Genomic DNA, 15,692 nt, shown 5'->3' with positions numbered 1-15,692 from the left:
GCCATGGTATATCTAAAGCCTTGGAAATTCTTTTGTACCCTTCTCCCGACTGATCCCTTTTAACAATGAGAACCCTCTGATGCTTTGGAAGATCTCTGCAGACCATGGCTTTTGCTGTAGGATGTGACTAAGAAAATGTCAGGAAAGACCTACTAGAACAGCTGAACTTTGTGGTTAAATCAGAGGTACTTTAAAATGATGGCAGGTGTGTACTGACTCCTATTTAACATGATTTTGAATGCGATTGCCTTATTCTGAACACAGCTACATCCCCAGTTATAGGAGGGTGTGCACACTTATGCAACTACATTATTTTAATGGTTTATGTTTACTCCCCCCTTAAAAGATTTGTTTGTTTTTCAACTGAGTTGTACAGTTTATAGGTCACATTAAAAGGTGGAAAAAAAGCTCTGAAATTATTTATCTTTGTCATTTTTTTACACCACAGAAACCTGACATTTTAACAGGAGTGTGTAAACTGTTTATATCCACTGTGTGATCACCTACATGACCTGTCAGGCATTAAAGTCTCCCAGTTCTACTCCTGCATGGTGATGTATTCTGTTTCTTTGATTGATTCTTGGGGTTTGTAAGATTCTGGTCCCTGGGAGATTGGGCATTTCTACATTGGTTTAGTTTGTTCTGTTTCTTTTGTCTTTTTTTTTTTGCTTTGAGCCAATACTGACTGGCTGTGATTATATAATTTGGAAATTTCTATGCATGATTTTTGGGCGATATAATTTTCATCTCTTTTGTGCTCTTAGTGTGATGATTATTATTGTTATTGTCATGGAGCGTTAAAGGGTTTAAATGATGTAACTAAACAAAATTTTGTATGTGCGCACTTAAACATCACTGTCCCTCTGATCAGCTTGCAGGAGACAAAACTTAATGCAGATACCTGCTATATCAGTGGTCTGCAAGTCGCAGCTCACGAGCCACATGCGGCTCTTTACACACTTTAATGCGGCTCTTCTGTGTGCCGGGCGCCCGCTCCCCTCCCTCCTCTTGGGCGGCCGCCCCAAAAGTCAGGACTCTGCAGCTAGCCCAGCAATGGGCAAACTACGGCCCGGCGGACCTTTTAATCCGGCCCACGGAGCGTGATCCAAAAAAAAAAAAAAAAAAAAAAAAACAGCCAGGGCAGCGCGCTCAAATACAATGATTGGCCAGTCTCGCTGCCACTCACATCCTGATAGCCAGTGATTGGCTGTCAGGATGTGTGTAGGCGGGGCAGCGTGACGAACGTGAGAGAAGCTAGGCTCCTCTCACAGTCCGCCCTGAAGACCGGAACGGCGCGGGAACACGGCGAGAAGAACGCGCGGAGCAAAGGTAAGTGAATTGACACAGGGGGGACTTGGCTTACTACTTGCTACTTACTTACTACTACATGAGGGATGAATTACTATGGGGGATGAATTACTATAGGGGGGATGATTTACTATAGGGGGGATGATTTACTATAGGGGGGATGATTTACTATATGGGGGATGAATTACTATGGGGGATGAATTACTATAAAAAAACTTATTGAAACTAAAAACAGTGTACCATCCTATGTATTTTCAGTTTTAAAAATGTGGCTCTCAAAATAAATTTCCATCGTGGTTTTGGCGAGATTTGGCTCAGTTGAAAAAAAAGGTTGCCCACCACTGTGCTATATTCTCACTAAAGTGACTATCAAGCGATGTATCATACTTTGTTCTCATCTTAAGTATCTGGATCTCTTGGGATATTGCATTTTCTTGCAAGCAGGTCCAGACAGATCAATTGTCCACTTAGTCTTTCTGCATTTTATCATTATGCACTTGCCACTGCATATATTCCACTATCTGAAATTTTGTCTGAGAAACTCCCCATCTCCGCATGGCTGGAAATTTTAACAACTTTATTGACAATTCAGTGGATAGATATGTCCTTCGTGAGCGGCATTTGACTTCCTCGTTGACCTAATTTGGTAAGGTGTGTACTGAACTTGGACTTTAGGACTTGTAGCAGCTGCTTCACCCCATGACAACTCCATTCACCTGTTATTCACAATCCTAAAACTCTCTCGAGAACAGACCTCACTTTGGGTACTTTCTGACCTAACTCAATTTGTCAAATTGACTCATTCTTGCTAGTGACCTATGTGACCATTAGACTTTTACGGTAGACCCGAATACTTGTCCTTTGCAGAACTAATGGTGCTTACATTTATTATGGCTAAAGGTTATGGATCAATTAATTGTGTCTTGCCTAACTACTTTGCCTTCTGTTAAGGAGCCCACAGCCTCAGCTGGAGTTTTGTGGGATGCTATGAAGGCTTATTATAGAGGTATACATCTCAAGAGTACTCAGGACTGCCAGTAGGGTTGTTGAGGCAACTGCTAGAAAAGAAATGCTAAATGCAGAAGCTGCATATGTTTCTGACCCCCTGCCCTGATAAGCGTCTACTTTTGACTCAAAGCTCAAAAGCAGTTGGAGATATTGGAAATTCATTAAGTGCATAATAATTATTTCATAAACATCAGTACTGATAGAAGATGAGATGCTTGTTGGACCAAATAACATGCTCACAACAACAAAAGAGACCCTATATACAAGATTTACAAAACCTGAATGGCCAACTGCCTAATGACTTCTCTAGCATGGACGACATGCTTCATGAGGTTTATAAACATGATAAAGAGAGGTTACTCCCTACTTGCCTTCACACCATTAATGATGTCCTGTGGACAGGAGTACTTCCATCCTCTGTGAGGGAGGGCATTATAATTGTTCCGCCTAAGACTATTGGCTGACCCCTATCACCCAATTTCAGTGTCTCCCACAGATGTCGAGATATTAGGCTGGTAGTACCGACATTGGTCCAAAAGTCTACTGCCCACAATATTCATAGGGTCTTATGAATTTACAGGTCCCTGTGAAAAATGATGGGAACAAGGTCCATTTGGCCCGAGACTAGGCATACGCATTTAATAGAATTCTGTGTAATTACCTCTGAGCAATTCTTGGTTAATTTGGTTTTGGTCCCAATTATCTCAGGTGGGTAAGTTTATTACGCACACTTCTCCAGATGTACATTAATAGTAAATTAAATCTATTCCACCATTTTTGCTTTGCACAGGGGCACCTGCCAAGGACATTCCCTTTATCCCCTATAGTTTGAATTAGTGATAAAACCCCTAGTGGTTCTAATTCAATAGTCGACTCAGAACACAGAATTTAGAAGAGATATGGAAAAAGACAAAGTGGCCATGCATGCTAGTGATATGCCTTTATTTTTGTCAGATACCCAATCTTGCATGCAGTGTTTCTTACTGAGGGTTTGGGCAAAGTGTGTAGCCCAAGCCCCATCATCGCTTAGTGAATGGTTTGAAATTACGTGTTCAGCTCTTGCTTTTAAGAATTTACATAACACAAGTTGTAGGAAGAAATGTGCCACCATAGATGTTCTTTGCCTGAAAACCATAGTATTGGGCTCTGATGTAATGTAAAATGAGCTCCTGCTTGTAATATTCTATTTTTTATTACAATTGGCCTACATATTGTATTTAGGGGCAACACTATTGATAAAATCTGTTTTAAACAAGAAAAGGTAACTATATTTTAAGGTCTGCTATTGGAGAGAATATGCTAAACTACAATCTGTTTTACAATGGTGAAATGTGTTTATTATGGTTAAAGGTTAAGTTCACCTTTGAAGAAAAAAAAAAAAATAAATAAATAAATGTGCAATTGTTTTTTTCACTGAAGCCTGCACAACACTGTGCCTGAGAGCAGTGGATCACATGTGCTATGTCAGGCTGCTGCAAACACTGCCTGAACTGAAAGTTTCCTATATAAATGTTATAATTTATTTTTTTTGTATTTTGCAATCATTGATTGCATAATGTTATACAAAGAAGAAAAAAAAAAAAAAAAACAAAAAAAAGAGCACAACGGCAATATAAAGATGAGAGTTAAATTGCACACACTTCGATGAACAAAAAAATAAAGTTTCTCATATGGTACTACCATTGTAACCATACCTTTTTACATTTTACAATACAGAGGAGACATGTTTGTCCATTTATATCTATCCGCTCATAGACATATATTATGGTTCAGTATCGATTCATCTGAAAAACAATCATGGATCCAGACTGAACACCTGTGTGAAAAAAAAAACAAAAAAAACAACCCCGGGACACAATCCAAATACAAGCACTCTGTAATTACTAATCAGTTATGTCTCACGTGTCCAGGGTATGCGTATCTTTACTGTGTCACAGACAATTATCTGCTATTGGGTATATTACTGCAAAATTCTATACAGACCTTTGACATCTGAGCAGCAGTAGTTCCTTTGGCTCCCAAATGAATCATTGCCAGAGCCGAGGAGATGCTCAGTGGAGAGAAGAACAAGTTGCATTTTCTATTATTTTCATTCAGCTTCCTAAAGAGATCAATAGCGAAGGAGCCATTTGCTACACTGAGAGATTCCATTTTTTCAAGCCTGCAGAATAAATGAAAAATCAATAAGGACATAATATATCAATTCAAGCTGTACAACATTAGAGTTATTGATTACAGCTGAACTCCAGAAATTATCTTTTTTAAAACCTATATTTTACAGCTCGGTTACATTTATTTATTCATATCTCACATCTGGAGGGCTGTTGGGGATGCAGAAATTTACTCAAGTAGCCTATTCTACAGTCAGTCAATGTTGGTATTTTCTGGGTGCTGATCGAGCAACTTGCCATCTGTATACTTAACACAGGGGGTCACTTGCTCCGCATGTCCTCCATTCAGAGAATGTCTTGTATCTTTTCTTTCAATGAGGTGTTTTCTGATTGAATAAAGTGGTGATGATGATGTCATCCACCCCCTCAGCCATTCAGAGAAGGTGTTCCCTGATTAGAAGAGGAGCCAAGCAAGCGATCCTGTTTTCAGTATACAGACGGCAAGTCTCTTCAGCAGCACAAGGAAGAGACCAGTGCTTATTGCAGCACAGGCTATTACATTGAATTTCTGCATCTTCAATGGTCCTCCAAGTGTGAGATATGAAGAAACCAAGAGGAACCATAGTAAAATTATTATTTTTTTTTTTATATAAGAAGATTCCTGGAGTTCAGCTTAAACAAAAAAAATAAAATTATATATATACATATACACATATATATATATATATATACATATATATATATATATATATATATATATATACACACACACACACACACACACACACACACACACACACACACATATATATATATACACACACACACATATATATATACATATACATATATATACACATATACATATATACACACACACACACACACACACACACACATATATATATATATATATATATACACACACACACACACACACACGTATGTGTATGTGTATGTGTATGTACATACATACATTTTTTTTTTTTTTCATATATCCATCCACACACAGTATTGGGCAGACGGTCTAAGCAGTCATGAAAAAATACTGTAAATTAGGAATGCTTTCAAAATTAGATATTTTAAAATGTTTATTTTTTTCCAATTTTCAAAATGCATAATACAAAATGAGCAAACAGAAGAAAAATCTAAATCAAACCAATATTGTGTGGGACTACCATTGGCTTTAAACCAACATCAGCTCTTCCTAGGTATACACAGTGCTTGAAGGAACCTGGTAGTTAGGTTGTTAAAAAACATCTAGGAGAACTAACCATGGATCATCTGTGGATATAAACTGCCTCAAATGCTTCCATCTCTTCATGTAATCCCAGACAGACTCAATAGATGTTGAGATCAGTGCTCTGTGGGGGCCAAATCATCACTACAAGGACTCCCTGTTCTTCTTTATGCTGAAGATAAACTTATCCTGTAAGAACTACCTTTTGGAAAAAAATAAAATGCACTTTTTTTTGCAGGTAAATATGTGCATTTGTTTTTTTTTTTTGCCTGAAGGACCCTGTAAAGCATTGCAACAATGATCAGCAGATTTCTGATGCCATGTAGGTCTCCTGCAGATCTGTCAGTATATCTGCTTTCCCGACAGGAGGAATGAATGAACTACCACGGTGCTTCATAACACTGTGGTAGTTAATTGAGCACTACAAGCTGACAGCCGCTAAGGCTGTCAGGACTTGCAGTCTCTTATTCCCAGATGACTGCAAATGAGTGACGGGGCTGTGTGGGCGGAGCCCCGAACGGCCACGTTTGTTTTTAAATTTAAAAACTAGTGAGGGGCAGAAGATCCCCCGCTAGCTGTCAAAGCAGGGATCGAGGGCCATTCTGATTGTAACAGGTTACACTCTAAATATGGGTATAACGTTGCAAAAGGTGAACTTATCCTTTAACCGCTTCCCATCCACCCTATAGCAGATGTACTACTACAGGGCGGCACAGGTGTGCAAAGTCACGTATATGTACGTGATTTTGCATTTCCGGGTAGGGGGCACGTGCACACCCTACCCACGCCGCCAATCACCGGATCCCACCCGGTGATTACTCGCCAGGGCCCGGCGATTTCCGAGCATCTCCGGCGGGGGGGGGGGGGGGGGGGAACTGTTTGTAAATAAAAAACAGTTCTCTCCCCCATTAGCTCCTCACACTGCTTTGCATAAACATTTGTAAACGCTATAACTTTCACGTAAACCAAATTAATTTACACATATTGGAATTTTTTTATTCTTAGCAAAGACACGTAGCAGAATACACTTTGGCCTAAATTTATGCCGAAATTTGATTCAAATTGTTTTTACTGGACATGTTTAATAGCAAAAAGTCAAAAATATTGTGTTTTTCTCAAAATTGTCTTTTTTTTATTTTTAATAGCACAAACCCCCCCCAAATAAACAAACAAAAAAAACCCATGCACAGGCGATCAAATACCACCAAAATAAAGCTCTATTGGTGGGAAAAAAAAAAGGATGTAAATTTCATTTGGTTGCAGTGTTGCATGATTGCGCAATTGTCAAAGTAAGGCAGCACCGTAACGCAAGAAATAGCTTGGTCAGGAAGGAGGGTAAATCCTCAGGAGGGCAAGCGGGTAATGACACTGGCTGTACTGGCTGGTCACCATTGATCTTGACCAAATCTCCAACTCCATTTGCAGAAATGTAGCCCCAAACTTACAAGAAACTTCCACCATGTTTCACTGTTGCCTGCAGTCACCCATTATGCATAGTTGAGTCGCTTAGCATTGTTTCCGTGTCAGAGGTACGTTTTTTGGCCGCAATTCTTTCATGACGACCACTTCTGGCCAGACTTCTCCAGACAGTTAATAGGTATACCTGGGTCCTACTGTCACTGCTGGACATCTTCGGATGTCGAAGGAAAGTAAGCATTATGTGTCTTTAATCTGCTGCAATAAGTTTTCTTGGCCGGTCACTGTGTCTACGGTTCTCAAACGTTGCCCGAACAATGGTGTCCTCAATGCTGAGAAATACAGGCAGATACTAGTCTACCATACCATACCATACCATCAGGGAGGCATGTGTCTGGTCCCAAATTTATTCATCAGCAGGACAACAATGTAATTAAGAACTATCTTCACCGTAAAGAAGAACAAGGAGTCCAGGAAGTGATTGTTTGGCTGCCACATAGCCCTGATCTCAACATAAAAGGAGTCTGCCTGGGTTTACATGAAAAGACAGAAGGATTTGAGGCAGCCTACATGCAGATATATGTGATTAGCTCTCCAAGATGTTTAGAACAACCTAACTGCCGATTCCTTAAAAAAAACTGTGTGCACAAGCACTGTGTACCTAGAAGAATTGATGCTGGTTTGAAGCAAAAAAGGATCCTCACACCAAATATTGATTTCATTAGATTTTTCTTCTGTTCACTCACTTAGCATTTTGTAAATTGATAAAACAATTAAAATATATATTTTTTAAAGCATTTTTCACAACTGCCTTTGCACACTACTATATACACTACTCAAAAAATTAAAGGAACACTTTGAAAAAACATCAGATCTCAATGGGGATAATATCATGCTGGACTGGGCAATGTGTTAGGAACGTAAGGATGCCCCAACGTGTGATGGAAATGAAAATTAAGCTACAAAAAGGAGCGAATTCAAAGACACCCTGAAAATCCAAGTGAAAAAATGATGCAGCAGACTAGTCCATTTTGATGAAATTTCATTGCAGCAACTCAAAATGGTACTCGGTAGTTTGTATGGCCCCCACGTGGCTGTATACATGCCTGACAATGTTGGAGCATGCTCCTAATGAGATGATGGATGGTGTCCTGGGGTATTTCCTCCCAGATCTGGACCAGGGCATCACTGAGCTCTTGGACAGTCTGAGGTGCAACCTGGCGGCGTTGGATGGACCGAACCGTGATATACTAGAGGTGTTCTATTGGATTTAGGTCAGGAAAGCATGGGGGCCATTCAATGGTATCAATTCCTTTATCCTCCAGGAACTGCCTGCATACTCTCGCCACATGAGGCCGTGCATTGTTGTGCACCAGGAGGAACCCAGGGCCCACTGCACCAGCGTAGGGTCTGACAATGGGTCCAAGGATTTCATCCAGATACCTAATGGCAGTCAAGGAGCCATTGTCTATCCTGTAGTGGTCTGTGCATCCTTCCATGGATATGCCTCCCCAGACCATCACTGACCCACCACCAAAACGGTCAGACACGTTAAAGCCCAAATGAAGTATCATGTGTTTTGCCCTCCATTGCAAGTGCTCTATGCTGGCATAGAGGAGCAAGAGCACAGATCTACATTGTAGAGAGGGGATGTGACAGACTATTTCTGTTAGTGATGCAGTGGGTCTATATCCGATGCCAGTTCAACTGCACAGTCATATTTAGGAAAACAGAGGCAAGTATTTTTAAATAGAGGTTGTTATGGGGCGGCGGGTGGATGTGATGGCTGAGAGTTGTGGTGCCACTTGTGGGGGTGCGCAATCTTAGTGTTGCCTAGAGCAGCACAATGAGTAAATATACCACTGCCTACAGGTTCTTAATGAGCTATGACGGCGCTGGGAAGTGCTCTCGTAGTCCATTGATCTGCCTGCTCTCAAGCAACTGTGTACTATGGGCAGACAGCTATGCTGAGAGTCTGCAGGAGCCAAGGATTGCACCCATGATCTGCTGATCGTGGGTACAATACTCTCCAGGCTCCTTAGAAGAAAAATAATAAATGCACATTTTTGCAAAAAAGTGCAGCCAGTTTTTTTTTTTCAAAAAAGGTGAACTTATCCTTTAACTTTTTTCAAGGAAGGAGTGAGCGGATCCTCGTCAGAAGCTTTTTTTTAACAGCAGCTCATCCCAAAGCTCAAAACCAATAACCCCTTGCATGCTGGAAGTTTAGCCACAGGAAATGGGCGGAGCAGCCCATCAGTGAAGATTTCTCCAGGATCCAACCTGCAGGACATTGGGCATACATCATATCAGGTAAGCTACCTCAGTAAAGCTATAGAGACAAGAACAACTGCAAAATTCAGCTTGTTGGGGGTGGAGGTGCAAGGGTAACTTTTTTGGCCTGCCTGGAGTGGGGCACAGCAATGAGCACTGCCTTGCACTTTTATGTTAACTGCGCTCAGATTTTAAAAAACACTATTCTATTGAGTGGGATTGTTGGATTTTCTCCCAACACAATGTAATGGAGAAAGAAAGAAAGAACACTGTAAAAGACATTATAGCTTAGTTTGTCCAGGCATTTGTTATGGATTGCAAAACTGCAGAAAAGCTCTACTGCCATCCCAATAATCTGCCAATCCTTAATGGGGAGCGGGGGACAAAACATTAAAGTGGAACTTCCCCTTTTGGGTGGAACTCCGCTTTAACCACTTGCCGCCCTGCCACTGTAGAAATACGGCGGCAGGGCGGCACTGGCAGGCAAAACCACGTTCTAAAACGCGTGTTTTGTAAACAGTTAGGGGGCGCGCGTGAGGCGCGCCACCGCCCTATCTGTCCCGCCGATCGCCGCGGATGTCAGTCGCCAGGTCACAGCCGGTCTTTACCGGCTGTTTCCCGGCGATCGGCGGCAAACAGTGACAGAGAGCACAGCTGCAGTAGCTGTGCTGTCTGTCACTTCCCTGACGGCTCGAGGACTAGCTGATCGAGAAAGAAGAGTTTCTCTCTCTCTCGATCAGCCTTGTCCCATCCAGCACACACCCCCGCCCCATAGTAAAACACTCCCCTCACTCAGATAACCCATCCCTGCAAAATAAAGTTAACCCCTTCCTCCCCAGTGCCATTAGTACAGTGTCAGTGTGTTTTTTTTTGCACTGATCACTGTATTAGTGTTTTTGGGGATGTCAGTGACCCCAAGTCAGTACCCCCCAATGTCAGAATGTCCGCCGCAGTCCCGCCATAAGTCGCTGGTCGCTGCCATAAGTCACCGATTGCCACCATAATTCGCTGATCGCTGCCATTATTAGTATTAAAAAAAAAAAAAAAAAAACCTAAAAATCCCAGTATCTTTCCCGCCATTTGTAAACGCTATAACTTTCACGTAAACCAATTAATTTACACGTATTGTTTTTTTTTTTTTTAGCAAAGACATGTCGCAAAATGCATTTTGGCAGAAATTTATGACTAAATTTGATTTTTGCATTTTTTTTTGCTGGACATGTTTTATAGCAAAAAGTCCAAAATAGTTTTTTTTTTCCTCAAAATTGTCAGCCTTTTTTTTTTATAGCGCAAAAAATAAAAAAAACCGCACAGACAATCAAATACCACTAAAAGAAAGCTCAATTTGTGGGGGAAAAAAGGATGTAAATTTCATTTATGTACCGTGTTGCATGACCGCGCAATTGTCCGTTAAACTAGCGCAGTGCTGTATAGCAGAAAAATGGCGTAAATTGCAGTATCTATACCATAGTTTGTAGACGCTATAACTTCCACACAAAGCAATCAATATACACTTATTGGGATTTTTTTTACCAAAAACATGGAGCAGAATACATTTTGGCCTAAATTTATAACTAACTTTGAGTTTACTATATATTTTTTATAGCTAGAAGTAAAAAATATTGTTTTTCTTCAAAATTTTTTGGCTTTTTTTTGTTTATAGCGTGAAAAATAAAAAGCGCACAGGTGATCAAATTACACCAAAAGAAAGCTCTATTTGTGTGAAAAAAAGGATGTAAATTTCGTTTGGGTGCAGCATTGCATGACCGCGCAATTATCAGTTGAATTAGTGCAGCGCTGAGTAGCAAAAAGAGGCCTGGTCATTAAGGGGGGTAAATCCTCAGGAGCTCAAGTGGTTAACTACAATTGTTATAATGTTATAACAAAAAAAAAAAACAACTTTTTTTTTACCTCAAAAGTTGCTCCCTCTCTTCCTCCCCCTTAAACTCTTACCTGAACCCGTTCTTGATCCAGTTGTGCGTAGGTATGCAGCAGCTCTTCTCCCCCTCTCACAGGAGACTTGGCAGCAGCAGGAGACATTGGATCCTGTTGCCGCCAGTCAAATCCTGTGGAAGGGAATGGGGGGGGGGGGGGAATCCATGCCATGCTATGTGTGTGTCCTTAGGTGCACACAGCCCAGCTTGTGATGGAGCCTGCACATCTACCCCCATAGCAGAACAGAGAAGTATGACATGTTTTTTTACTTACGTAGCTCTACCCCTGTTGGAGCTGCTGGATTTGTTTGGGTTCCCCTAAGCACAGCCAGGCAACACACAATTTGCACATCTTTACACACAAAGTCAGTAAGAAAGTCCTTGAGAGCTGGTGTTTTAGTTGTTTTTATTGAGGGGTCAACAACTTGGATGGGGTCTATGGGCCCATGGAACTGCAAACTTGAGGAAAAAAACTTCTCAGCAAACTGTATACTGTACAAGAATGTGGATCAGGAAAATAGCACTGTCTTTTCAACCACTTCAATACCGGACACTTTTACCCCCTTCCTGCCCAGGCCAATTTTCAGCGCTGTCGCACTTTGAATGACAATTGTGCAATCATGCAACATTGTACCCATATGAAATTTTTATCATTTATTTTCACACAAATAGAGCTTTCTTTTGGTGGTATTTAATCACCACTGAGTTTTTTATTGTTTGCTAAACAAAAAAAACCTGAGACATTGGGGGGGGGGGGGGGGGAATTCAATCAATCAATCCTGATGTACTGACGGCCCATCTCATTTCTTGAGGCCCGGAAATGCCAGAATAGTACAAATACCCCCAAACATCACCCATTTTTGGAAAATAGACAGTTCAAGGTATTTAGTAAGAGGCATGGTGAGATTTTTGGAGGTTGTAATTTGTTACAATTTTTTGGAAAAAGTATAAAAATTAAAAAAAATTTTTTTTTTAACCACTTGCCTACCAGGCACTTATACCCCCTTATTTACCAGGCCAATTTTCAGCTTTCAGCGCTGCCGCACTTTGATTGACAATTGCGCGGTCATGCAACATTGTACCCATATGAAATTTTGATCATTTTTTTCTCACAAATAGAGCTTTCTTTTGGTGGTATTTAATCGCCACTGGGCACTTTACTTTTTGCGCTATAAAAAAAAAAAAAAAAAAAAAGTTTCTTTGTTTCTATTATAAAATTTTTCAAACAGGTATTTTTTCTCCTTCACTGATGTGCGTTGATGAGGCAGCACTGATGGCACTGATAGGCGGCACTGATAGGCAGCACTAAAGGGCACTGATAGGCAGCACTAATGAGGTGGCACGGATAGGCGGCACTAATGAGGTGGCACGGATAGGCGGCACTGATGATGGGTACTGATAGACGACACTGACTGGCAACACTGCTGGGCACTGACTGGCACAACCCCTGGGCACTGACTGGCAGCACAGGTGGGTGGCACTTCTGGGCACAGGTGTGTGACACTGCAGAGTGGCACAGGTGGGTGCACTGCTGGGCACAGGTGGGCGGAGCTAGTGGGCGCACTGCTGGGCACAGGTGGGCGGAACTTGCGGGTGGCACTGCTGGGCACCGATCATCAGGGCACTGATCATCAGTGCCCCGATGATCGGTGCCGATCCCCGCTCCGACAACTGCCGCTTCTCGGCAGTACTTTCCTCACGATCTGACAGCGTGAGGAAAGTGCAGCCGAGAACCGGCACTTGCATTTCCCTGTGATCAGCATGTCATTGGGTCACATGGTAAAAGGCCGCTGTGATTGGCCTTTTACCACATCACGTGATCAGCTGTCCGTAGGACACAGCGATCACGGAGATCGACGGGTGCGCGCCCCCTGGGGCACGCAGGAAAGCGCGTTCTGGGAGGACGTCATATGACGTCCACTCAGAACTGGCCGGCTGCAGTGCAGCCGTCATTCGGCTATCTGCGGTCGGCTACTAGTTAATTTACATATTGTCAACAGTCCAGTACAGCGTTATTATATAATTGGTGTGGCGGTGATCAGAGACACTGACTGGTGACCATATGTAAAAAAAATTAAATATTTTTTTCTAACTTTTCTATTACATTATTTTTTCAACACACTGTGACCAAAGCAATACAATGTTGTTACCATAGTAACAGAACTACTCTGGGCAAGTGATCAGGATTTTTTTTTTAAACACAGTATGAGAGCTAATAACCAAGTATTTTATTGATATTTGCAATCATTGTTACTGAATGAAACTGATTTAGTCTTTTGTTTTGATTAGGCAAAGCTCATCACATGATACAGATGGTCTGTGATTGGCCCTATCTGTATCATGTGACTGCTTTGACCAGTCACAGCTAACATATTTGTATACAATGGATGGCATGACAGGAAGCCATCCATTGTATACAATTGACGTGATCTACTGTGATTGGTCACAGAGGTCACATGACACTGGCAACAGGCCGGTGTAGTGATAGGTCATCAGTTGTGTGCCATGGACACAGCCGGTGACAAATCGCAACCACTGTGTGGCCCCACGACCCCTGCGTGAGCGGCTCCTTCTGACACGATGTCATATGATGCCCAATCACAACAAGGAGTGTCCCGCCTGGCAGGCAATCTGCTATAGGCCAGGCGGGAAGGTGTTAAAAAGGAAAGTCCCCTTGATGTACCTCCTTAGATCCCAGATGAGTCCTTTCTCTTCAGTCGGCTAAACTGAGAGTATCCCTGGGCAAGATATCCCAAGAGCTAACAATTAAGTAATCCTGGATGTGTGCACAATTATTAGGCAAGTTGTATTTTTGAGGATTAATTTAATTATTGAATAACTACAGTGCTCTGGGTCAATCCAAAATGTTAATAAACCTGAATATTTAAGAAAGTAAAAGTGAGGTTTTGGCTTTCTTAGAAGAATATCTATGTGCGCACAATTATTGGGCAACTATTAGTGTGCAGAAGTATTATGCAACTAAATAAACAATTTTCCCATCTCACTTGGTTTTTTTTCATCTGTTAAAAGCGAGAATAATAAACAACTCAAAAATGTACAAAACACATTTCTGACATTTAAAAAAAAAATAAATAAATAAAAAATTATATACACAGGTGAAATTTGAAAAATTAGAATATCGTGCAAAAGTTCATTTATTTCAGTAATGCAACTTAAAGGTGAAACTAATATATGAGATAGACTCATTACATGCAAAGCAAGATAGTTCAAGCCGTGATTTGTCATAATTGTGATGATTATGGCTTACAGCTCATGAAAACCCCAAATCCACAATCTCAGAAAATTAGAATATTGTGAAAAGGTGCAATATTCTCGGCTCAAAGTGTCCCACTCTAATCAGCTAATTAAGCCATAACACCTGCAAAGGGTTCCTGAGCCTTTAAATGGTCTCTCAGTCTGGTTCAGTAGGAATCACAATCATGGGAAAGACTGCTCACCTGACAGTTGTGCAGAAAACCATCATTGACACCCTCCATAAGGAGGGAAAGCCTCAAAAGGTAATTGCAAAAGAAGTTGGATGTTCCCAAAGTGCTGTATCTAAGCACATTAATAGAAAAGTTATGTGGAAGGGAAAAGTGTGGAAGAAAAAAGGTGCACAAGCAGCAGGGATGACCGCAACCTAGAGAGGATTGTCAGGAAAAGGCCATTCAAAAGTGTTGGGGACTGTCACAGAGTGGATTGAGGCTGGAGTCAGTGCATCAAGAGCCACCACACACAGACGGATCCTGGACATGGGCTTCAAATGTCATATTCCTCTTGTCAAGCCTCTCCTGAACAACAAACGTCAGAAGCGTTTTACCTGGGCTAAAGAAAAACAGACCTGGTCTGTTGCTCAGTGGTCCAAAGTCCTCTTTTCTGATGAGAGCAACTTTTGCATCTCATTTGGAAACCAATGACCCAGAGTATGGAGGAAGAATGGAGAGGCACACACTGCAAGATGATTGAAGTCCAGTGTGAAGTTTCCACAGTCTATGTTGATTTGGGGAGCCATGTCATCTGCTGGTGTTGGTCCACTGTGCTTCATTAAGTCCAGGGTCAACGCAGCCGTCTACCAGGAGATTTTGGAGCACTTCATGCTTCCTTCTGCAGACAAGCTTTATGGGGATGCTGACTTCATTTTCCAGCAGGACTTGGCACCTGCCCACACTGCCAAAAGCACCAAAACCTGGTTCAATGACCGTGGGATTACTGTGCTTGATTGGCCAGCAAACTCGCCTGACTTGAACCCCATAGAGAATCTATGGGGCATTGCCAAGAGAAAGATGAGAGACATGAGACCGAACAATGCAGAAGAGCTGAAGGCCGCTATTGAAGCATCCTGGTCTTCCATAACACCTCAGCAGTGCCACAGGCTGATAGCTTCCATGCCACACCGCATTGAGG

The 15,692-nt window shown here is 41.6% G+C and overlaps 1 protein-coding gene across 2 annotated transcripts in view; it reads right to left on the bottom strand.

Moving 5' to 3' along the window:
* Positions 1-15,692, bottom strand: part of LOC149441982 (serpin B6-like) — a 60,822-nt gene that overhangs the window by 27,700 nt on the left and 17,430 nt on the right. For both annotated transcript variants that reach the window (XM_089656681.1, XM_089656680.1), the window contains exon 2: positions 4,300-4,477. In XM_089656681.1, coding sequence (XP_089512807.1) covers positions 4,300-4,467 — 168 coding nt within the window. In that variant the 5' untranslated portion in view covers positions 4,468-4,477. The remainder of the gene's footprint in view (positions 1-4,299; positions 4,478-15,692) is intronic.

The sequence above is a fragment of the Staurois parvus genome, unplaced genomic scaffold (assembly GCF_062004578.1).
Source record: "Staurois parvus isolate SC_StPar_1 unplaced genomic scaffold, SC_StPar_1.0 ptg000928l, whole genome shotgun sequence".
In the NCBI taxonomy this organism is placed as follows: domain Eukaryota; kingdom Metazoa; phylum Chordata; class Amphibia; order Anura; family Ranidae; genus Staurois; species Staurois parvus.
This window is presented reverse-complemented; position numbering and strand designations above follow the sequence as displayed.